Source organism: Nelumbo lutea, chromosome 1, assembly GCF_056320005.1.
Source record: "Nelumbo lutea isolate HS-2025 chromosome 1, American lotus-T2T, whole genome shotgun sequence".
Taxonomy (NCBI): Eukaryota; Viridiplantae; Streptophyta; class Magnoliopsida; order Proteales; family Nelumbonaceae; genus Nelumbo; species Nelumbo lutea.
The window spans coordinates 69,500,308-69,525,915 of record NC_142684.1 but is presented as its reverse complement, the minus strand read 5'-3'; the positions used below and the strand labels follow the sequence as shown (position 1 = coordinate 69,525,915).

At 39.5% G+C, this 25,608-nt stretch overlaps 1 protein-coding gene across 1 annotated transcript in view; it reads left to right on the top strand.

Annotated features, from left to right (window-relative positions):
* Positions 1-25,608, top strand: part of LOC148875152 (glycerophosphodiester phosphodiesterase GDPDL3-like) — a 118,886-nt gene that overhangs the window by 53,691 nt on the left and 39,587 nt on the right. Inside the window, exons 5-6 of the mRNA XM_088964210.1 lie at positions 22,058-22,096; positions 22,246-22,527. Coding sequence (XP_088820336.1) covers positions 22,058-22,096; positions 22,246-22,527 — 321 coding nt within the window. The remainder of the gene's footprint in view (positions 1-22,057; positions 22,097-22,245; positions 22,528-25,608) is intronic.

Sequence of the window (25,608 nt, the reverse complement as noted above, 5' to 3'; positions counted from 1 at the left end):
TCATTTTGTTTTCATGCCGTTTTAAAAATATAAAGAAGGAAAATATGTTCACTAGCTATGTTTTCTGGCTCTAGAACCATAAATTAATGTTACCTCTTTTAAAAACTCCCTTGTTTTTGATAACTATAAAAAGTAGTTTTCACAAATAGGACCATGGTCCAGAAGATGCTGATGTGGTATCAATTATTGTTCAAGACTGGGAAGCCCCAATTGCTACCATATTTGTAAATGAGTCTCTTTATTTTAAAAAATAACTCTTTAAAAATTAAGTGCACAGCCTATTCTTCTCAAAAGAACACCACTAATCATGAACCTTTATGCCAAAGACCATCTTAATTTCCATGGCATCATTGTGATGCTTTGTCAAGCAAGTAAATGTGCATTTGTGTTGCATGTGGCAATTTCAAATAATAATAACAATTATCATAATAATAATAATAATAATTATTATAATTATTATTATTATTATTATTATTATTGTTATTATTATTTCAGTTTCTTATCAAAACCCATTTAACAAAGATAAGTAATCGAAGCATGGTTTATTGATGGATTTGTTGCCTTTCAACCTAAAGACCTAGCTTCAAATCTTCAAACTTGTAGTTTATATCAATGTTTTCAATTTGTAGTTGAATTGGACAATCATATTGATATTGACTTGTCAGCCTGGCAAATTTCTAAGCATGTTTCAACTCAAATCACTTTGTTGCAATTTGCAAAAAGAAAAAAAAAATATTGGCTTAGTAAACAATCAGCTAATCTTGTTGGTTAAACCATTGATCTTTTTGATTGGGCAACATGTCATGGATAAGGCATTAGTTTTCTTTTTATATATTTTAGCCATTTCCATCATTATTAACAATTATTCTCATTTTTTACACATTTTTGCTTAATATGATGACTATAGAATATTAAAGGCATGCTCAAATTTCTATAAGATTTATAATATTTTCTATTTTCTATTTTTATTATTTAATTTATGACATCATAATCTGACTTGTTTGACTAAGAGGGAAATGCAGTTCTAATCAATTTTTAGAACACTTGTTTTTTTATCTTGTAGTCATATCAATTGGTTGTATTAGTTGACCTATCACTTGGCTAAGATTTTGGATCAATTTACCACCAAGTTACATGCTAGTGAAAAAACACTGACTTAGATAACAACATGGTGACCTAGCTAATTAAACCAATGAACTGTTTGACATGGTAAAGGGGTTATGGGTTAGACATTAATTCTATTTTTTTTCTTAATTTTTGTATTCCATTTACATCAATAATAAAACCAAATTTTATTTATCACCTTTTGTTTTTAGTATGATGAATATATATATATATATATATATTTTATAATATTAGAGATATGGCCATACTTTTCTACAAAATTTCTTTATCTTTTACATCTTATTGTGTTTCTACCTATTTAAAATTTTATTATTTATTTGGACATCATGGCTAACCCATTTGGCCTAGATAGTTGAACTACTTACCTACCATATCAATGGAAAAATTGTTTTGCTTTTAAGTTGATTTTAAATTTTGTATTCATTTTCATCATTTGTAAAAACATATCTTATTCTTTGTACTTTTGTTTAACACGATGAATATATAACACTTGATATGTGCTCAATTTTTTTTCTATAAAAATTATGTATTTTGTCATATTTTATGTTTCTATATATTTTTCAAATACTTATTTTTTAATTATGACATCACAGGTTAACCTATTTGATCTTTTAGGTTGACCATTGACCTACCACCTAGATAGGATAATAGTTTCATCTTTCGATCAGTTTTAAATTTTGTCTAGTTTAAAATTTTAATATTTAATTATAGTCGTCGAGTGTAGGAAGAAGAAGAGTTATGGGAGAGAATAGGGCGTTACTGTTCACACCCTTAATATTTCATTATATACTAAGTCAAAAAATTAGTCATGCCCCTATAAGGGCGGCCAAAATAAAAATAACAAGGAAGGACACAACAATACCCCTAAGACAAATGCACATTCTCAACACTCCCCCTCAAGTTGAGCATAGATATCTATCATGCCCAGCTTGCTCAAGTTTCTATCAAGTTTTGGCTTGTTGAGACCCTTAGTGAGGCAATTAGCAAGTTGGTTCTCTGACCTCACAAAAAGCATACATATTTCTCCATTAGCCATCTTTTATCTAATGAAGTGTCTGCCAGCTTCAATATGCTTTATGCGATCATATTGAATAGGGTTATGAGCAACGTTTATGGCAACTTGATATCACAGTGTAGCATCATTGGGGTTTTAGCTTGGATCCCAATCTCTGATAACAAAGACTTCAACCATAACAACTTTGATACACCATGAGCCATAGTTCTATATTCAGCTTCAGCACTAGATTGGTCAACAACATTGTTTTTTGTTTTTCTAAGACACAACATTACCTCCTACCAAGGTGCAATAACTAGAGGTTGAATTTCTATCATCTATAGAACTTGTCCAATCAGCACCAGTATAAGGCTTGACCTTGAGATGTCCCTGGTTAGAGACTTAGAGTACAACATTCCTTTACTTGGACACCCCTTTAGGTAGGCAAGAATCCTATCGACAACCTGCATATGTGAAGTTCTAGGACTGTGCATATATCAACTTACTATGCTAACAACATAGGATATATCAGGTTGAGTCAGGCATAGGTAAAGAAGCTGACCAACAACCCTTTGGTAGAAACCCTTGTTTGGAAGAATATCTCCAACATCAACACTCAGTTTATGATTGGGGTCAATAGGAGTTTCAACTGGCTTACACCCCAAATTCCCAACCTCATGAAGGAGATCAAGGACATGCTTCCTTTGTGAAACGAATATCCCTCCCTTTGACCTTGCCATTTCAAATTCAGAAGCAAGGAATGACTTTAGTTGGTTTATCCCAGAGTGATCATCTCCAGTGACAACAATATCATCCACATACACTATTGACAAGGTGGGTAGGCCATTAACTCTTCTTATAAACAAAGTATGGTCTGCTTGTGATTGTGTAAACTCAATTATGAGAATATCTCTAGGGGACTGTTTAAGCCCATAAAGAGATTTTCTTAAACGACAAACCTTCCCTTCACTATTAGGTAAGATTACCCTTTACCTCCACCTGAAGATCTCCATTTAGGAAGGCATTCTTCACATCCATCTGATATAGAGTTAATGAATAATGAGCAACGAGACATAATAACTCGAATAGAGTTCATGTTGGCTACAAGAGCAAATGTCTCTTGATAGTCAATCCCATATGTTTGGATGTATCCTTTTGCCACCAACCTAGCTTTGTATTTTTCAATTGATCCATCAGCTCGATGTTTAATGGTATACACCCACTTGCAGCCCACTGGGACTTTGCCTTAAAGAAGAGGAACAGGCTCCCAGGTGTGGTTTTTTAAGAGAGCTTCTATCTCTTGGTTCATAGCATTCTTCCACTAAGGTGACTGCACTGCATCTAAAACATTATGAGGAGTAGAAACAAAGGAGATAGCAGTAACATAGGCATGATATGAAAGAGCATCATAAGAAACATAGTTAGTGATGAGGTAGGCAGTGCATTTCCTTTTTCCTTTTCTAATTGCAATGGAAAGGTCAAGGTCAGATTGTGACACATCAGGCTTCTTGGCAGTGTAGCCGGCCAGAGATAGGTGAAAGAGGAGAGAAGAGAAGAGAAGAGAAAAGAGAGAGTTTGCAATGCAACAGTACTGGTGGCGCCAGTGTTTATTTAATATATATAGGGCGACAGAAATAACAAGGGAAAAGACCCTTGTGCCTCTGAGTACAATAACAGACATAACAGAAATAAAAAACGAAATAAAAAAACACTTTAGTTAGACAAACAGGCCCTAACAACTGCAACTAAGTTATTCTAACATTATTCCAACACTCCCCCTCAAGTTGGAGCATAGATGTCAATCATGCCCAACTTGTCACACAAATCTTTGTGCCACACATGATGAAGACCTTTGGTGAAGATATCTGCAAGTTGCTCTTCCAAGTTGACATATGGTGTGCACACTTCTCCACTTTCAAGTTTCTCTCTGATAAAATGTTTGTCCACTTCAATATGTTTCGTCCTATCATGCAGAACTGGATTAGCAGCAATATTGATGGCTGCTTTATTGTCACAGTAGAGTGAAGTAGGATTGTTTACTGCAAAACCCAGTTCACCTAACAGATTTCTTATCCACATGATTTCCGCAACCCCATGAGCCATTGCTCTATATTCTGCTTCAGCACTAGATCTAGCCACCACACTTTGTTTTTTGCTTCTCCATGTGACAAGGTTTCCTCCTACAAAGGCACAATAACCACTGGTGGACTTTTGGTCATTGATTGCTCCTGCCCAATCTGCATCAGTATATACTTCCACTTTTAAGTGACTGTGTTTCTGGAACAACAAACCAGCCCCAGGAAACTTCTTGAGATATTTCAAGATCCTCTCTGTAGCCTCAAAGTGAATTGTCATCGGGCTGTGCATGAATTGACTAAGGACACCCACTGCATAGGCAATATCAGGCCTGGTCATAGACAAATACAAAAGTCTCCCCACAAGTCTTTGGAACATCTTTACATCTTTCAAAAACTCTCCCTGACTGTCTCCCAGATGGTGATTAGGTTCAATAGGTGAATCAGATGGTTTTACCCCCAACTTGCCTGTATCTTCTAGTAGATCTAGTACATACTTCCGTTGGGAAATAAAGATGCCCTTGTGAGAGCGGGCAACTTCAATTCCAAGGAAGTATCGTAAGGGGCCTAGATCCTTCACCTCAAATTTAGTGGCTAAGAATTTTTTTAGTCTCTGGATTTCAGCTTCCCAATCTCCTGTGATCACTATGTCATCCACATACACAATAAGAGCTGCAATTTTACCTTCACCTCTTTTTACAAACAAGGTATAATTGATTGGCATTGTTTGAATCCCATTTGTTGGACTGCTACATGGAACTTACTAAACCAAGCCCGAGGTGATTATTTCAATCCATATAGGGACTTTTTCAACTTGCACACCTTTTGTTCACTGCCTCTGGCACAGAACCCTGGGGGTTGGGTCATGTACACCTCCTCTTCCAAGTCACCATTCAAGAAGGCATTCTTGATGTCCAATTGGTGAAGATCCCAGTCAAGATTTGCTGCCAAGGAAAGGAGAATCCGGATGGAGTTCATTTTCGCTACAGGGGCAAAAGTCTCTGCATAGTCCACTCCATATACCTGTGTGAAGCCTCTTGCTACCAGTCTAGCCTTGTACCTTTCAATAGTTCCATCAGCTTTGTGTTTCACTGTGAACACCCACTTGCACCCCACTGGTTCCTTCCCCTCAGGAAGATCTACCAACTCCCACGTACCATTTTTATGTAAGGCATCAATTTCTTCCTGCATTGCATCTGTCCATTCAGGTTTTGACAAAGCTTCTGCCACGGTCTTAGGGATGGGAACACTGTCCACAGAGGAGAGGAAGGCACGGTACGAGGGTGAAACATGCTCATAGGACACAAAGTTAGAGATAGGATGATTAGTGGTACAAAATCTAACACCCTTTCTCTTAGCAATAGGAATATTAAGATCACTGGGTGAATCCGATGATGTTGGTTGCATAGTGTCCGGCTCCACGGCCCTTGAACTTTGCTGGCTCTTATGACGGCGATGGAAAACCCGGAACGGAGGAGGATCGGGTAAAGGAGGTAGCTGAATCTGAGTCGTCGCCTGTTTCTCCTCAACCCTACTCTCCCCTTGAGGAGAAACCGAGAAGAATGGTTGACTTTCAAAGAATGAGACATCAGTGGAAACATAGTACTTACGGGCAATGGGATCATAGCAACGATACCCCTTTTGAGATGAGGGGTAACCAAGAAAAACACGAGGAATAGCCCGAGGGTCAAGTTTACCACGAGTAGTGATAGGTTGTGGACAAAACAACGACACCCAAAGACACGCATCGGAATGGTGGACAGCGGGGCTGTAGGGAACAAGAGCTGATGTGGGGCCTTATACTCTAGTAGCCGAGAGGGCATTCGATTGATGATATATGTCGCACACAATACTGCATCCATCCAGAACTGTTTCGGCACATTCATATGAATCAACAAGCCACGAACAACTTCGAGTAGATGACGATTTTTTCGTTCAGCCACACCATTTTGTTAGGGTGTCCTGGCACAAGAGCTTCGCTGAAGTGACCCACTCGAAGCAAAGAACTTCGTGAGATCACTATGGAAATATTCCTTTGCATTGTTCGACTGGAAAATATGAATTTCCGTTTGGAACAGAGTGAACACCATGCGTTGGAAATCTTTCACAATTTGTGGCACTTCATCTCGAGATCGCATAGGATAAACCCAAGTGTATCGAGAATAATCATCAATCAACGTAACAAAATACTTATAGCCAGCCGCAGTAGGTAGAGTAATAGGGCCCCAAACATCAGAATAAACAAAATGAAATGGAAATTCAGATCTTTTATTTCTTAAAGGTAAAGAGCTTCTACAATGCTTACTCAACTGACAAGTTTGACACTGTAACTGACTCACTGACAAGGACTCAAAAATCGTTGGGAACATAACTTTTAACGATTCAAAAGAAAGATGACCTAAACGACTATGCCATAAATAGGCCTAACTCTCACTCGCCGAACTTGTGGACTTGGTCGCCACTAGACCAGCATTATTCTCCAACACGTAGAGACCATCCACCATGCTTCCTCTACCAATCGTCTTCCCCGAGGTCAAATCCTGAAACACACATGAAGATGGAAAAAAGGTGACTGAGCAGTTCAAAGAGTGAGTAATACTACTAATGGACAACAAATTAATAGGTAATTTCGGAACATGCAGGACATTTGGAAGAGTAAGGCAAAGTGGGAGAGATATGGTGCCTCGACCAGCTATGGTAGAAAAAGAACCATCAGCCAATCTTACCTTATCTCTCCTAGAGAGAAGGTTATATGTCTGGAACAAATTTGACTTACCGGTCATGTGATTTGAGGCTCCGGAGTCAATAATCCAAGGTGAATCAGTAGTATGAGATGACACATGGAAGGCTGTGGCATTACTAGATGTAGACGCAAATGAGGTAGAAGGAGTAGGCCCAGAATCCACATGGCGGAGAGTCCTACCATACAATTCCAAATGTTCACGGAAGGAATTAATAATATCTTCCTTAGGGTCAGAACCGGGATGTCTCTCCTGAGTTACGGAAGGACTAGTCTCTGTCGAAGCCAGATTAGCTGAGTTATACCTTCTTTGATTCTGTTGGCCTGGTTTCTTGCCCTGATCCGGTGCTGACTTCTTACCCAAATCCTGTGCCCATTTAGGTTTTCCATGGAGATCCCAGCATGTATCTTTAGTGTGTCGTGTCTTCTGGCAGTGAGTGCACCAAAGCTTGCTTTTATCTTCTGTTTGTTTCTGAGTGTCACCCCTTTTAAAACCACCTCCGACATTTGTATCTGAATTTCCCCGGACCGCTAGGGCAACTGACTCCCCTTCTACACCATTCATCACACTTCTTCTGCTTTCTTCTGACAGCACCAAGGCATACACCTCCTGGACTGATGGCAAGTCTTTACTACCCAAGATCTGTACCCTGATGGACTCATATGACTGATTCGGCCCTAGGAGAAAGGCAAACACGCGTTGCTTTGATACAAGTGACTTATAGGCTTTTGCATCTTCATCACACTTCCAATTCACATTCTGATAGTGATCAAGTTCTTTCCATATTGATGTCAAATCAGAATAGTACATCGAGAGACTCCTTTCCCCTTGCTTGCAAGTAGAAGATTCTGCTTGTAGTTGATATATCTTGGCATAGTGTCTCTGTTCTGAATAAGTGGACTTCGCTTGTTCCCATATCTCACAAGCAGTTTCAGCCCACATAAAGGTCTTCCTTACTTGTGGCAGCATTGAAACCAAGAGCCAAGACATCACCATACTGTTCTCTTGGTCCCACCTATCATGCTCAGCACTTCCATACTTCGGTTCCTTTACTCTCCCATTGATGTATCCTATTCGCCCCCTAGCAGTGATGTAGAGTTTTATCCCCCTAGACCACTCAAGGTAATTCAGACCATCAAAGGGAATGACAACCATGGGAAAGCTCATATCCATTCCCCCACTCACTCCATTGTGGCTCCCTGAGATTTCTGAAGTAGCAGAATTCTCAGTCGACATGGTCAAGCAGTTACTCAGTCCCACACACCGGATTTAGGACCCCTCCTTACTCCACAAAGCAATGCTCCACTCAGTTCACACCCACACACTAGGGTTTACCAACCCGATTGTGCACAAACCGTACCAAATTCTGGGCAAAACTGAGGTAATATTCGACAGTTTCAGACCTGCCTATCAGAATTCTAGAATGGCTAACAGCCACTAATCAGCAGAGAGATCCTTCTTGCTTATAGTCAACTCAAACCATTGAGAGGACAGGTCAGCATTGACCTACAGTTGTCTTAACACAATCACACGATCCAAGACAACTAGGGTTACACAGGTTCGATAGCATTCAGCCGCCCCAGATTCATAGGGTTTTCACTCGGCCCATGATCAAGGAGAGTAAAGAGGAGAAAAATAGAGGAAGAACTGTACCAGTCGTAGCTATTCTGTAGTCCAGAACCAGATTTCCTTTCTGCTAGCATGTTACTGTCAAGAGAAGATTGATCAACCTAGTAGGGTTGATCGGTCTGCTCTCTTTTAATCAGTATTCCTGCTCTGATACCATCTTGGCAGTGTAGCCGGCCAGAGATAGGTGAAAGAGGAGAGAAGAGAAGAGAAGAGAAGAGAAAAGAGAGAGTTTGCAATGCAACAGTACTGGCGGCGCAAGTGTTTATTTAATATATATAGGGCGGCAGAAATAACAAGGGAAAAGACCCTTGTGCCCCTGAGTACAATAACAAACCTAACAGAAATAAAAAACGAAAAAAAAACACTTTAATTAGACAAACAGGCCCTAACAACTGCATCTAAGTTATTCTAACATTATTCCAACAAGGCTAAATAACAGTAGGAGAAGGAAGTTCAAGGTTGCTTTCAGGGTTACCTAGAACCAGGTGATTAGATTGTTGTGGACATTCAGCTTCAGGAGTATCCTTCCTTTTGTGCCTTATAAACAACTATTGCTAGGATTGTTGGAGAGGAACAGGGGGAGGAGGAGGAGGAGGAGGAGGAGCATGAACACTGTTACGACAAGGGGAAGACGAACTAGGAATGTCCATGGAGGTAGGAATAGGGAAACAAAAAGGAGTCTGATCTTCACAAACACTCTCCCCCTAAAGAAAAGGACGAGTGGATTGAAAATATGGAGTAGACTCAAGGGATGTAGCATCCTTAGATACATAACTTTGGCCAGTATGGGGATCAAAGCACTTGTACCCACCCCTTTTGGACTGGAGAGTAGCCCAAAAATATGCATTTGATAGATTTAGGGTCAAGTTTCAGGCGAGAAGGACTCATGTCATGAACAAAGCAACTACAACCAAAAACTCTTGAGAGGTAGGCTGAAAATGTGATCCTTAGGAAACAAAAGTTGATGAGGGTATTGAAAAGAAAGGGATCGTGAAGGAAGTCTATTAGTGAGATACACTGTTGCTTCAACTGCACCTCCCCAGAATCGAGTTGGTACATTCATCTGGAAGAGAAGGCCTCTTGCCACCTCAACAACATGTTTATTTTTTCTTTCTGCTACACCTTTCTTTTGCAGAGTATAAAAACATGAGCTTTGATGAATTGGTCCCTTTCCTTCAAGAAATAATCACAGATGCTTTTCAAAATACTTCTTAGCATTGTCAGACCTTATTATCTTGATGTGCCTTTCAAATTGTGTTTCCACCATCTTGAAGAAGTTTTGGACAATGGAAGGGACCCCATCTCTACTCTTCATTAGATAAAGCCAAATATATCTAGAGTAATCATCAATGAACAATATAAAATATTTATAGTCACCCATACTTGGAAGAGAGTATGGGCCCCAAACATCAGTCTGTATCAAGTTGAAAGCAACATCTCTCCTTCTATTACTTGTAGGATATGTAGTTCTACATTGTTTTGAGAGATGACAAACTTCACATTGCATATCCAAACTCATAAGTTTGGAAACAAATTTAATGGACTTAAAAGACACATGACCGAGGCGACAATGCCACAACTTCAAAAGACTCAAATTTTCATCTTGACATGACTCAGTCTAGCATAGTAATCCTTGCTCAAAGAGTTGACCAAAATGGTAAACTCCATTAGATTCATGTCCAGTTCCAATTGTCCTTCCCGTTCTTAGGTCCTACAAAACACAATGAGAAGGGAAAAAGTTCACTGAACAGTTATGGGGTTTGGTAAGAGTGCTAACAGAAAAAAGATTCTTGTACAATTGGGGAACATGAAGGACAGAGCTCAGGGAAAGATCACGAGTAAGCTTAACCTCCTCCAGACCAAAGATTGGGGTCTGAGATCCATCAACTACAATGATTTTTCCTTCCCCTAGAGCCAATTTATAAGAGGTGAAGTGGGAAGCACCAGTCATATGTGCACTAGCTCTAGAGTCCACAATCCAGGAGCTAGTAGGAGAAGATTGAAAAGTAAGTGCAGTACCTATTTTTGCAAAAGCACTAGAAGGATTACTGAAACTATTAGAGGCAAAGGCCCCGGACTTCTCAAGTTAAATCAATAGAATCTTGAGCTTCCCCATCACATTAGAGGAATCGTGTGTGAGAGCCTATACATTAGGAGGGTAATCAGCTCCAACAGTAGCAAGTTGAGCATTACACTTCTTTGTAGTTTTAAACTTGTTAGGCTTCAAATGTGGATTCAATTTCCAACACCTATCCTTCGTATGTCTCGGCCTCTTGCAGTAATCACATAACATGTCATCATGCTTTTCATTAGTACCCTATCTGTTTGTATTCAGCTTGAACCTTGAAGACATGTAGGCAAAATGATCCATCATTGGGGTCTGCATCATAGTAACCCTTCTACTCTCCTCTCCCTGCATTAAGGAGTATACAGTAGCAAGGGAAACAATATCTACACTCAAAATATGTTGTTGAGTAAAATCATACTCACCATTCAAGCCAGCCAAGAAGTCAAACACTCGGTTCTTCTCAACATACTTCCGATACTATTTATCATCTTCAGGGTTCTTCCATTCCAAGTTCTCTAAATGGTCCATTTCTTTCCATAGAGGTTGCAAAGAAGAGAAGTTCATGGCTACAGTCCTCTCCCCTTTACGCATATTACAAGCTTCTCTTCGGAGTTGGTAGACTCAAGCTGTATTTTTTGCTTGAGAATATGTGGCTGTAACACAATCCAAAATATCCTTGGCAGCGGAGAGGAACATATTGTTGCGGAAAAACCCAAGAAAACAGATTCGAAATGGCACTCAAAATGAAAGTAAAACAGAAATAAAGAGAAACAAGCACAAAGAACACATAGATTTACATGGTTCAGCTTATAGTCTACGTCCATGGGCGAGGGAGGAACAAAAATCCACTATGAAGTAGGTAATGGAGAAGAAATACAGAGTCGTGCTCTCACAGAAAACCCTAAGCCCCAAATACACCAATGTCTCACTCGTCTCTCACAAGACTTAGACTTTGTGTACAAGAGAGAAACACCCCGAAATACATAACTCTTCGTATTCAGTTCGGACCTATAAGATGAATATGGGTCAGGTCCATACTGCTCAAGCCCTACGCATCCACCATAAACCACTATGAAAATTTGCCTTCGAGTTTTTCTCAAATTAATTCGGAGTGGATTCATGAAGCGGGTCGCCACAAAGAATTCAAGGCACAAACATAACACATATAATTGCGGGCAAGATGTGGCTGCATTGAACACACCAGCCATGACATAACCAAGGAATTATCCTATTCCCATCTAGCAAGTTTGGGGTCATCAGTCTGGCTTTTTCTCTCTACCAGTAATAAATCCCAGCTTACCCCTACCTCTGATAGTAAGCTTGGATGATTGAGACCACTCTAGGAAGTTGGTTCCATCAAGTTTATAGTGGTTATCATTCCACTGGAGACATCGACATTACCCAGATGCACTCCAGAAAAAGTTTAAAACTCCTTAGGCACATCCATTTGAGTTGGGTAGGCCTTTTAACAGTTCTACAACACTCCAACAACTAACCGACACACACAAGACCCACAAAAGATGGGAAACACTCGGCTGGAATCCAATGGGAGGCCCAAGACTGACCTAGCGGCAATATATGAGGGAAGAAAGACCTCCTAGAGAAAGCTTAGAGGTCATAAAAATGTGGAACCACTTCCCATACCTTTAGCGATGCCAGATAAACCAAAACCAACAAGTTTCAAGCATGCATCAAACCCAGACAAGGAAGAAAAATCCAAACATCAAACCATTTTTTTTTGTATTTTCTGATTGTAAAATCTGGGAAAAATCATAGACACATCAGATGAAGATAAGAACCATACCAAAATAACCCTAAAATCAGGGCGCACCAGAGTAGATCAGATTCAAGGGTTGCCGCTAGTACTTGTACCGACTGTTGACGTCATCCAGCGGTGGTTTGACATCAGGTCTTCTTGAGTTTGGGAGTTGGTAGAGGAACCTAGTCCAGGACTTCTTCCCGCTTTGATACCAAGTTGTCAAGAGTTACGGGAGAGAATAGGGTGTTACTATTTACACCCTTAATATTTCATTATATACTAAGTCAAAAAATTAGTCATGTCCTTATAAGGGCGCCCAAAATACAAATTATAAGAAAGGGAAACAATACCCCTAAGACAAATGCACATTCTCAACAATTATAGCACCATGGGTTGACTTATTTGACCCAAGGTTGAATTGCTTACCCATCACCTAAAAATACTGGTTTCATTTTTAGGCCAGTTTTAAAATATAGTTTTTTATACTTAAATTTATTGTTCATGGATTTAATTAATGGAACTTAATGTTGAGGAAAAAAGATTCCTTAAATATAGGATTTAATGAGAGTGAATGGGAATTAATACTTTTAATATAGGACATAATAAAGGGGAATAGAATGAACTGAACAGTAGTATTCAAATTCCATTTTCCACCGTCATAATAGAGAGGGACCAATTTCAAAAGAAGGGGTATTTTTGTCAATAAAAAATCCAAAAGCCATGGGAAGCTATTCCCATATGAAAATCTGGAGTTGATTCAGTTGACAACCTAGAGATGGTAGGTAGGAACTTTGTTAAGGACCAGGAGAAATAATGGTGGGCTTCTAAACAGAAAGACAAATTGGAGACTTTCCTCAGAGTTTATAATCACTAATTATTGTTTCTCCTTGTCATTATTTCTTTAATCCTTTTATTGAATGAAAAGGAAAATTGTATTAAGCATATAAAAAAAAGAATACTAAGAAAATTACAAAGTGAAAGGATACACAAAAAGTCTATTCACATAATTGTCACCACCAAACAAGTAATATATCTCTGTTATGTGTTGAGGTTTAATTAAAGATTTTTCTAGAATATTATTTGTTGTCAGCCAAGTCAATGTTGGATCTGTTTGATCTAGATCCTCTCCCATAAAAACGGGAAAAGAAAAAAGAACAAGATCTAACTCCTCTCAGAATACTAGCAAGAAAAATCTTCTATATTTCTTGGTTGTATGCTATACGTGTCATTATTATAAGTAGTTATAGGTTAACCCATTTATTTATGACAGGAGGAGACAAGTTCAACTAGAATTTAGTGGTGCGTAAAGAGGGGAATTAAAAATCCGAGTTATGGGAAAAAGATATTCATATCTGAGAATGGACAGAAGTAAAAGAAATAAATAGAAGAAAGAAATAAGAGAAAGAAAGGGTTTGGAATGAGAAGAGAGACAAGAAGAAATACACATTTTGTCAAAGGCAAATCTCAAACTTATATTATCTTCGGTGTGGTCAGATTCTGATTTTCTGGGTTCCAGCTCTCATATCCTTGCTAAGAAACTTAACTTCCTAAAATCTTGGAAGCAAGGTTTTAAAGAACAGTTGGAATCAGAAAAAAGGGACTATCTGAATTTAATTACAGAAATTGACTTGGCTGAAGAGGTTGGCTCTATTTCAGAAGAAGAGAGGAAAGAGAGGCTTGAAGCTAAGCTGATTCTTGACAAGCTATCCTATAGGGATGAACTAAAATGGAGACAAAGAACAAAAGTAAATTGCGCCTCGCCTGTACTGATTTTCTGGGTTCCAGCTCTCATATCCTTGCTAAGAAACTTAACTTCCTAAAATCTTGGAAGCAAGGTTTTAAAGAACAGTTGGAATCAGAAAAAAGGGACTATCTGAATTTAATTACAGAAATTGACTTGGATGAAGAGGTTGGCTCTATTTCAGAAGAAGAGAGGAAAGAGAGGCTTGAAGCTAAGCTGATTCTTGACAAGCTATCCTATAGGGATGAACTAAAATGGAGACAAAGAACACCTGGGTGAGGTGCATACCCCAAAATGCGCCTTGCCTGTACTGGATTCTCCTAAATTTTCAGTCCTGGTAAAGGGACAATCGACTGGCTTTTTCAAGAACTCTAGAGGTCTCCAGCAAGGTGACCCCCTCTCTCCTCTCTGCTTCATTTGTGTAATGGAGTTATTAACAGCCTTTATGAATAAGGTTGGAAGTGAAGGTATGTGGCAAGGATTTGAAACCACTCCGGGGGGGGGGGGGGTTGCTGATGATACCCTCTGTTTCATTGATGCTGATCGAAATCAGTTGGAAGTGCTTTTTGGGGTCCTTTGTTGGTTTGAGATAGTTACAGGGCTGAAAGTCAATTGGTCTAAAATCAAATTAATTCCTGTGGGAAAAATAGAGAATATAGATGACTTAGCTGAAATGTTGGCCTGTCAAGTTGGCTTCCTGCCAACCATTTATCTGGGGATCCCCCTGGGAGCTAGATGTACTTCAGTAGTGTGGGAACCGGTTCTGGAGAGGTTAGAAAAGAAGTTGGCTTCTTGGAAGTCAAAATACCTCTCCTTAGGAGGCAGGATTACACTGTTAAAAATCTCCTTATCAAGTCTGCCCTCCTACTTCCTGTCTCTTTTCCCAATGCCAAGGAAAGTGGCCCAAAAAGTGGAAAAGCTGCAGAAGGTTTTCTTGTGGAGAGGGTGGGAAGAAGAGAAGAAGATTCATTTGGTTAGCTGGGACCAGGTTTGTGCCCCTAAACAAAAGGGTGGCCTAGGGGTCAGGAAAATGAGAGTCTTTAATAAAGCTCTTCTGGGGAAGTGGATCTGGAGATTTGGCAAAGAGAGAGATAGCTGGTGGAGAAGCTTAATTGCAGCCAAATTCAACACAGATAGGGGTGATTGGGTGAAAACCATTTCTGTTACCTCATTGGGTTGCTCTATTTGGAAGGAAAATCATGGAGATATTCCCTCTGATAAGTAGGGGCCTTTTGATGAAATTGGGAAATGGACATAGGGTAAGTTTCTGGAAAGATATATGGTGCAGCAACTTGCCTTTAGCAGAGTTATTCCCTCAGCTTTTTCAGATTGCAGAGAATCAAGATGCCCTGATGGCTAACTTCTGTGAGGTTCAAGACAATTTACAGATTTGGTGCCCTTCTTTCAGGAGATATTTTCAGGACTGGGAAATAGAATTGGTTTCTAATCTCTTGGAGCTGTTGTCTAATCACAATCTGGATTTACTGGAGGAGGACACATGGAACTGGAGTTGAAGTAGTGATGGAGTTTTCTCTGTTAGTTCCTTTTCTAGAAAATTAGCAACTGGTCCTCAAGCTGAGTTTCCTGCAGACAAAGTCTGGAACTAGGTAGTCCCTTCAAAGATAAATGCTCTACTCTGGGCTGTAGCTTTAAACAAATGTCTCACAGATGTAAATCAGTCCTCAAATATTAGGTGTAAATTTGAAGATTAGAAGAAAAAAAAAAGGAAGAGAAGTAAGAGCAGCAACACAAGAGAAGAAGATGGCGAAAAGAGAAGGAAGAAGAAGAAGATTCAAATTATCTTCCCTTTCCCTTCTAATCTTTTTTTTTTTTATTAAGAATTAAAATTAAAGTAATGACAAGTGTGCCCTTAAGTGGGCGGCCAGCTAGGCAGTAACATTAAGAGATTAAACAAAAAGAAATAACAGGCCCATTAAGAGAGGTCCATTAGCCAACAATAAAAGAAAAGATATTACAAGAGAAGATACTAGGACCCATTCGGCCTAGTCTCTTTACATTCCCCCTCAAGCTGAGCATAGATGTCAATCATGCCCAGCTTGCTTATATAGTGTGTCATTTTTCCTCTTGGAACTCCCTTGGTCAAGATATCAGCCAACTGCTCGTCTGATGTGATGAATGGCAAACAAACTTCTCCTGAGGAAACTCTTTCCCTTATAAAATGTCTATCAACCTCAATGTGCTTAGTTTTGTCATGCTGAACAGGATTATGTGCAATGTTGATAGTTGCTTGGTTGTCACAGTAGAACATCATTGGCTTCTCGTAGTCAACCCTCAATTCTTCTAAAAGGGATCATAGCCACAGTAATTTTGACACACCATGTGCCATTGCCATGTATTCTGCTTCAGCTGAGGATCTAGCAACTATAGACTGTTTGTTACTCCATGACACAATGTTCCTAGCGACTAGAGCACAGTAGCCTGAGGTGGATCACCTATCATCAATACATCCTACCCAATCAGCATCAGTGAAAGCTTCCAGCTTCATGTGTCCATGTTTAGCAAATAGAATACCTTTCCCTGGAGTACCTTTCAAGTAACACAGAACCCTTTCTACAGCAGCTAAATGAGTATCTCTAGGAGAATGCATAAATTGACTAATAACACTTACTGCATAGGAAATATCTGGCCGAGTCATGCAAAGATATAACAACTTCCCAAGCAATCTCTGAAACACCCCCTTATCAGATAAAAGCTCACTATCTGTAGCAGAAAGCTTATGATTAGGATCAATAGGAGTGGAGATTGGTTTAGCTCCAAGTTTACCAGTCTTAGCAAGGAGGTCAAGGACATATTTACGCTGAGAAATGAAGATACCATCCTTAGATCTAGTAACTTCAATGCCCAAAAAATACCGAAGATCTCCCAAATCCTTGATCTCAAATTCAGAGTTGAGAAATCTTTTTAGTTTACTGACCTCTTGAGTGTCATTACCCGTGACCACAATATCATCAACATAAACTATCAAGGTCACCAAAGAGCCATTTCTCTTCAAGAACAGGGTATGATCGGGTTGAGTTTGTGTGTAGCCAAAGGAGACAAGAGCAGCCCTAAACCTCTCAAACCAAGGCCGAGGAGACTTTTTGAGACCATAAATAGATTTCTACAGTTTACACACCTTGCCTTGCATTTCCTTCCCATACACCCCTGGAGGCAAAGACATATAGACATCTTCATGCAGGTCTCCATTCAAGAAGGCATTTTTAACATCAAACTGGTGTAGGGGCCAGTCAAAAGTAGCAACTAGAGATAACAAAACCCTGACTGAGGTCATCTTAGCTACAGGAGCAAATGTCTCAAGATAGTCAATGCCATACATTTGAGTGTAGCCCTTAGCAACCAGCCTTGCCTTAAACCTCTCAATAGAGCCATCAGAGTGATATTTAATGGTAAACACTCATTTACAACCCACTGGTTCCTTCCCTTTAGGCAAGTCAACAATATCCCAGTTATGGTTCTTATGCAAAGCATCCAGTTCAGCCATCATAGCATCCCTCCATTCAGGTTGAGATAAGGCTTCCGGTACGGACCTGGGTATCACATGGGAAGAAACAAATGCAAGAAAAGAGTAGTAGGAAGGAGAGAGAAGGCTGTAAGACAGGTGTTTGGAGATACAATGGATTGTACACTTCCGCTTGCCCTTGCGGAGAGCAATAGGAAGGTCAAGGTCTGGGAAAGCTGTAGATGGGTCAGAAGAAGGCTGACCTGTTACCTCAGTAATGATGGGAGGAGCAAGAGGCTTTTCTATAGGAGTGGAAACAACCTTCCCATGTTTGAATCTTTGCCTTTGGTACCACCTTTGGAGAATAGGAGGAGGGGGAATTATAGGAGAATGAGGTGGAGGAGGATGAGGAACAGGAATATTGGATGTAGGTCCAGTGGGAGAAGTAGACACTTCATGATAGGACTCAAGACAAATGGGAAGAGGAACAACTGGAGACATAGCAAAGGGCTCTTCAGATTTCTCCTCCTCAGGAGAAATGCTAAAGAAAGGAGGCAACTTAGCAAAGGTGACATCCTGAGATACAAAGCGGGTGCCACGAACTGGATCGAAACAGCAATATCCCTTCTGTGTGGAAGCATATTCTAGAAAAACACATTTATGAGCCTTAGGTTCAAACTTGTGCCTTTGATGAGATAAATCCCTGGATTTCATTATCAGAACGGAATATTTTGATACGAGTGTTAAACTGGATGAGGATGAGTTCATGAAATTTTTGCACAATAGCTGGTACTTCATCCCTGGATTTCATGAGATAAATCCAAGTGTAACGAGAGTAGTCATCAATAAAAAGGATAAAGTACCTGTAACCCCCCATAGTTGGCAAATGATATGGCCCCCACTCGTCAGAGTGAACAATATGGAAAGGAGAAAGAGATCTTTTATTGCTTATTGAATAAGAATGTCTACAATGCTTTGCTAGTTCACACAAATCACAATGAAGACTCGATAAAGACACTCCCTTAAACATATCTGGAAACAAATGACTCAAAGTAGAAAATGACAAATGACCAAACCGAAAGTGACATAACAAGACTTGTTAACAGACTCTGACAAAACTGACTCTAAGGCAACTCCATGAGGTGGTCCCAAAGCTCGATCTTGAGTGTCCAACAAGTATATTCTGTTCGCCTCATGGCCACTCCCAATCATCCTTTGAGATTGCAAGTCCTGAAAAACACAATGAGTGGGAAAAAAGGTTATGCTGCAATTCATGGATTTAGTTAGGCTGCTAACAGATAAAAGGTTTGTGTTAAGTTTAGGGACATGAAGGACAAAGGATAAATAAAGGGTGTCAGAGGTTTTTATATCTCCTTTACCAGAGATGGGAGCAAGAGACCCATCAGCAAGGGATATTTTCTCTTTGCTAGAGAGAAGGTGTATGAGTAGAAGAGATTAGACAGGCTGGTCATATGGTCTGATGCACTGGAATCTCTGAGTGGATAGGATTAAGACCCTATCCTATCTGCTAATTCATCTCAGAATTCGCCCCTTTAATTAACTAAATAAATAGCCCAGTTCGAAATGAGCTTTTAGGCCCATTAAGCTTATGCGCTCACTTAACCTTCCTAACTGCTGCCCAATTGGGCTTCCTTGTATGGCGTGGGACCCAAGCATTGATCTACACATCAGCCACATGGGTTCGGCCCAGCCTTTGTTACAAGGCCTGGTTTAATACACTGTTAAAGACAGTGCACCCCCTGAAACCCATCGAATGGGCTCTATGGGCCCAACACTTACCCTAAGTGGTCCCTAGGCCAAGCCACCTTGTAACACCCAGGGATTGTGGGCAGATGCAAGATTAGCCCATCAGGTATTATCCTCAATGGTCTTACACTTAACCTCTCAGCCCTTAATGATCATACACTGCTCGACAAGAGAAGACCTCTCCCTCGACTGCATGGAACAGCGTTGCACTCTCCACTTATATTGATCCCGGGAATTAAAACCCTTTTGCAAAATATTTAGAAACCATAATATATATACTTTTATATCTCATATAAAATATATTTTGCAAAACAAATCTCAACGGTTGATATCGGCTGCCGACAGTCTTGGTTTCCAACAGTGAGAGTGCATCCCCGATCATTACCTTTGTCCGACAAAGGGGCTGATCCTGTCACTATGATCACCCACTCAGATGAATTCTCAGATTGTCCCAACATACCCAGGTTTTGACCCCCGCTAAGGATCTCACTGATTGGTACATCAAAGACAGTCCAATCCGACGTCTAGTGCAGTATCATAATCGAGTCTAGCGGTCGGGTGTAAATTTCTAGTATTGCCCATCAATCTCCAAGGTCCAGGGCAATACTGGAAATCTGGTCCAGTTCAAAGATTCAATATCCCACACTGTATGTGCCTAGGGTCTCACCCCGGTAGCTGAGACAAGCCACCCCAACCGACTTGGTGGCACCACAGTGTCAGCCTTGTCAGGATAGGTCTCCCCAGACCGACCCACTGGCTGTGAACATTCTAAACTAACACGAGTCTCATTAAGTGTCCAGTTTAAGGGTATTACACAGAAACAAAACAAGGGAACATTAATCAAATATGCACTTTTATTCATTTACAATAAACTCATAAAGTACATCATTCTGATTGAAGCTAAGGGCATACAAAACTGTCTAACAATGGATTTGCCTGAAGGGAAGGATCCTGCTGGTTGCAAGTGGGTCTTTACTATCAAATACAGAGCTGATGGCACCATTGAAAGGTACAAGGACAGGCTGGTTGCAAAAGGCTATACACAGACATATGGGATTGATTATTTAGAGACTTTTGCACCTGTTGCCAAGATGACATCTGTGAGGGTTCTTCTATCTTTAGCTGCTCACTTTGACTGGCCCCTTTATCAATTGGATGTGAAGAATGCATTTCTTAATGGTGAATTACATGAGGAGGTTTACGTGTCTCTTCCTCCAGAGATGTATGGAACTGATATAAGAGGGAAGGTATGCAGGCTGAAGAAATCTCTTTATGGACTAAAACAGTCCCCTAGAGCATGGTTTGAGAGATTTAGAACAACACTTGTTAACTTTGGTTATGTGCAGATACAGTCCGATCATACTCTTTTTGTGAAGAGTAATGGACCTCTGGTAGTATACCTCATTGTGTATGTAGATGGGTAATGATGCCTCAGGAATTCAAGATCTAAAATCTTTTCTCCATAAAGAGTTTGAGATTAAAGATTTGGGGGAATTGAGATACTTTCTTGGCATAGAAGTGGCTCGATCCAAGGATGGGATTCTTATCTTCCAAAGAAAGTATGTTCTTGACTTGCTCTCTGAAATTATCTCCCAAAGAAAGTCTCTTCGGGTGAAGTGTGTCTTCCTTTCATCACATCTGAAGGACAGTTGGCAGATTTTCTTACCAAAGGCATTCCCAAGGCAAAACTTTAGCATGATACCAGCAAGCTTGGCATGATTGACATCTATGCTCAGCTTGAGGGGGAGTGTAGAGAAGATGGGCCGAATGGCCCATAGGTTGTTTATTCTTCTTGTTATTTTGGGCCCATCCTGTCAAAGGGCCTCCTTGTAATTACTCAAATATATCTAATAAAACAGTGTTAGAGGGCTGAGATAGAGACAGATATTATAGTTACAACCTACCAATATAGTAAATTCAGACATCAAACTCAAGGATAATTCCTCAATACATAGCAACAAGACAGGTGAGACTCCCCACAAAAGAGAGCCTTGCCTGTGAGCTTAGGCCTGCCTCTAAAACACTGTAGGAATCAATAATCAAACCAACCTAAAACATAGGAGATAGTGCATACCACTGTCAGATCAATAATGGGGAAACCTAATATTAGAAAGTTGTGCCACAAAAATATTGAAATTATTCTAAGAAATAGAAAGTTTGATTCAAATGGAAAACCAAAAATGAAAAAAACTGTGCAATGGTAAGCATTTGCAGAACTTCCCTCCCGAAGAAAAGGCATAAAGCTCATAATGAGTTGAGCATGAAAATTTTGTTGTAAACATATGAAATTGCCACACAAGGCAGAACAACAAGATAAATTGTATATACCAGTAAGCAGTTGCACTTCAGTATCCTTCTAGTCATTAATTGTTCAGGGCATTACAACTTGACTTATGGTGGTAGTTCAATCAAAGGACTCGATTGATTTGTATGATTTCAGCAATAAAGTTAATCCTCAATCATGTAGAAAGACAGATCCAATTCCTTTGGCTTATATGCTAATTGGTTTTATTAGAATAACTGAATAAAAGGTAAACTAACCTTAATTACAATTTACACGTAATCTATATGTATCATTTAACATTGATAAATTCTGTTATTTGTCCATTTCATCTATATGGCTTGTTTAGCTTGATAAAGTTGTTTCTTCAAGAAGCTCTTTTCTTCAGGATATTAATTTCTCCCAACTACTCCACAGATTGCTTTGCTCATGTAAGCACAAACAGTTCTGGAAAAGGTATGATGCCAGTTATATATTAACTTCTTTCTGCATCATATGAGTCTTTCTTTCAGATTTTAGTTGGTGAATTAGAAGTCATAACTTATACATAAGTCAAAAGCACAATATAAGCCCCAGCTTATCTACTTATTTTGTTTTCCTTTCAGTACCACTTATTATCTCATACAATGGAGCTAGTGGAATCTACCCTGGTTCTACGGATATTGCATATATGCAAGCTTTTGATGATGGTGCTGATGTTATTGACTGTGCTGTTCAAATGACACAAGATGGGGTTCCCATATGTTTGGGCTCTATAAATCTTATGGACAACACAAATGTTATTCAAACAAATTTTCTCTCTCGCCTCACTACCATTCAACAAATTCAGCCAAACCCAGGAATTTTTACATTCAACCTTACATGGGATGAGATTAAAACCTTAAAGCGTAAGTTATAATTTATTTCTTCTTTCAAGGTTGTCTGATAGATAAAATGATCAAAATGGTGGCCTTCCATTATCTGATTAAGAAAATCATAGCATGCTTTAAAAAAATTGAAGTATTGCATATAAGATCTTGAACTTTTGGCTCAGTTTGGGAAGAGTGCATATACAGATATGTACAGTGCAAAATCTTGTATATGGTATTTCTAAACCTCGTATTTGTACTGTACATATTTCTATTTGTACTCTTCCCAAACTGAGCCTTTAGAATCTTGAAAGAGACCAAAGATTGGTACACTTGGTATATATTGGGGCCTACTAATTTCTAATGAGAAATATATCTATGATGGATCATCTAAATTTCATTGCCAAGAAAACATTTTGAAATTCCATGTACAATGGGAGGAAAAAAGTCCTGCAATCTTCATATGGTGGGAAGAAGATGGAAATTAAAGATCTTATCATCTGAATTATGAGAGAATGATATTCAGATATAAATAATGAAGAGACCAAAAAAAGAAGAAACATTGCACCTTTAGAGATAAAAAGAGATAAGAAAATCACACTCTCACACATAGGCAGCTTTGGAAGACAATTTTAATCCCATCAAATTTCACATTCAAAATTTCAATAGATAATTCTATTTATAGGTTCAATATAGGAGCCTGGATCTTCTTTTAGAAACTCCAAATTTAGCTAGGAAACAAACTCAAAATAACTTCTAATTATTTCAAAACTAAGGAAAACCCATAAGTAACCCATAGGAGCACCCAAATAATGAGTCTAAATCCTAAAATAACTCTAATAATGCTCTATTGTTTCTACCTCAGCTAAACAAACCAAAAGACAATTCCACAATAAACCCAGGAAAGAAGGACAATCTGTCGTGGACTGACACTCTATCACTAGAATGGCCATAATTCCTTAAAAAACATAGAAAATTTAACCTTTAAAGAGTAGGCTAGAAGAAAATTGCCATGATTGCATCTTCAAGTTTAAATATTCTAAAACTTCTTTGTTGTGATGTGTTAAAATTCAGATATAGGGTCCGTACGATTTCAGATAAGAAGAAGAAAACTGTTCCAGTCGAACTAGAGAGAAAAATCTACTTCTCTAGTCGGCCAGCCTTTATTTATACTTTTCTAGACAAACCAGAATTACTCTTATACCCTCACTTAAGTGAGAGCCACATCAGCTAACTTAATATCTACTCATCAGTACAATTAACATATAACTTAAAGTAAAAAGCCTATACTACCCTTCTACAGCCGACTCTAACACTCCCCCTGAAGTTGGTGAGTATATGTCATATAGTCCCAGCTTGTTACATATGTAGTCCACTCTTCCCCGATTCAATCATTTGGTAAACAGATCTGCCCATTGATTCCCCATGTTCATATATGTTGTACTTATCACTCCATTAAGCACCTTCTCACGTACAAAGTAGCAATCAACTTCTATATGCTTCGTTCTTTCATGAAACACTATATTAGAGAAGATATGAATTGCAACTTGATTATCACAATATAGCTTCATAATCGTGTCAATCGAGTACCACATTTCCTCTAAGAGATGCTTCAACCACACTAGTTCACATGTTGTGTGTGCCATGGCTCTATATTCGGCCTCTGCACTGCTTCTTGCTACCACTGTCTGCTTCTTACTTTTCCATGTCACTAAGTTCCCACCAAGAAAAGTGCAATACCCTGTAGTGGACCTTCTGTCAAATATGGAACTGGCCCAATCAGCGTCCGTGTATCTCTCTATCTCAAGACTTCCTCCACTCTTATATAACAAACCATGACCTGGAGCTCCCTTCAAATATTGCACAATCCTTAGAACCGCCTCCCAATGTGGAATTCGAGGATTCTGCATAAACTGACTCACTACACTAACTGCAAATGAGACATCAGGTCGAGTGATGGTTAAGTAATTTAGCTTACCTACCAACCTTCTGTACCTTCTCGGATCTTCAAACTCCTCACCTGCATCACTACTCAACTTAACATTTGGTTCCATGGGTGTTTCAGCTGGTTTGGCACCTAGCAACCCCATTTCCTCTAGCAGATCAAGGGCATATTTCCTTTGGCATAGATTAATACCATTTTTTGACCTTGCTACCTCTATCCCTAGGAAGTATCTTAATTTGCCAAGATCCTTTGTCTGGAAGTGATCATGCAAGTAAGTCTTCAATCTGTCAATCCCTAGTCTGTCACTGCCTGTGATAACAATATCATCTACATATACCACCAATAGGATCTTCCCAACATTGGATTCATAGTTGAATACAGAATGGTCAACCTAACACTGTTTCATTCCAAACTTCACCACTTCACTGAATCTACCAAACCATGCATGGGGAGATTGTTTAAGTCCATAAATAGCAACATACTTCACTAAATCTACCAAACTTCTTCACCACTTCTTTAGTCTGCACACCTTATCACCCTCCCCCTAAGCAACAAACCCTGGTGGTTGCTCCATGTACACTTCCTCAAGGAGATTACCATGTAAAAAGGCATTCTTGGTGTCAAGCGGAAAAAAGGGCCAATCAAACATAGCAGCAAGAGAGAGATCAGAACACGAACAGACCCAATTTTGGCAACCAGAGAGAAGGCATCTGTGTAATCGATACCATACAATTGTAATAACCTTTGACAACTAACTGAGCTCTCAACTATTCAACACTCCCATCAGGCAAGTATTTAACAGTGTACACCCACTTACAAACCACAACATGCTTACCAGGTGGAAGAGTGGTGAGGTCCCGCGTATGAGTATGAGTCAGGGTCGAGAGTTCTTCCATTCCTTGGCACCACCCTGGAAATGTGAGAACTTCCTGGACATCCTTGGGAACAAAGACAGAGGATAACATAGAAACAAACTGGCGATGGGAAGTCGAAAGGTGAGGTACCGAAACATAATTGGAAATGGGGTGAAGAGTGCAACTGCGTTTACCTTTCCGTAAAGAAATAGGGTGATCAAGGTCAGAAACGGGGGATGAGACTGGGGTGGTAACAATTGCCGGATTTTTCGACGGTGACGAAGCTGGAGGAGGACCGGTACTTGACGATGTGTATACACT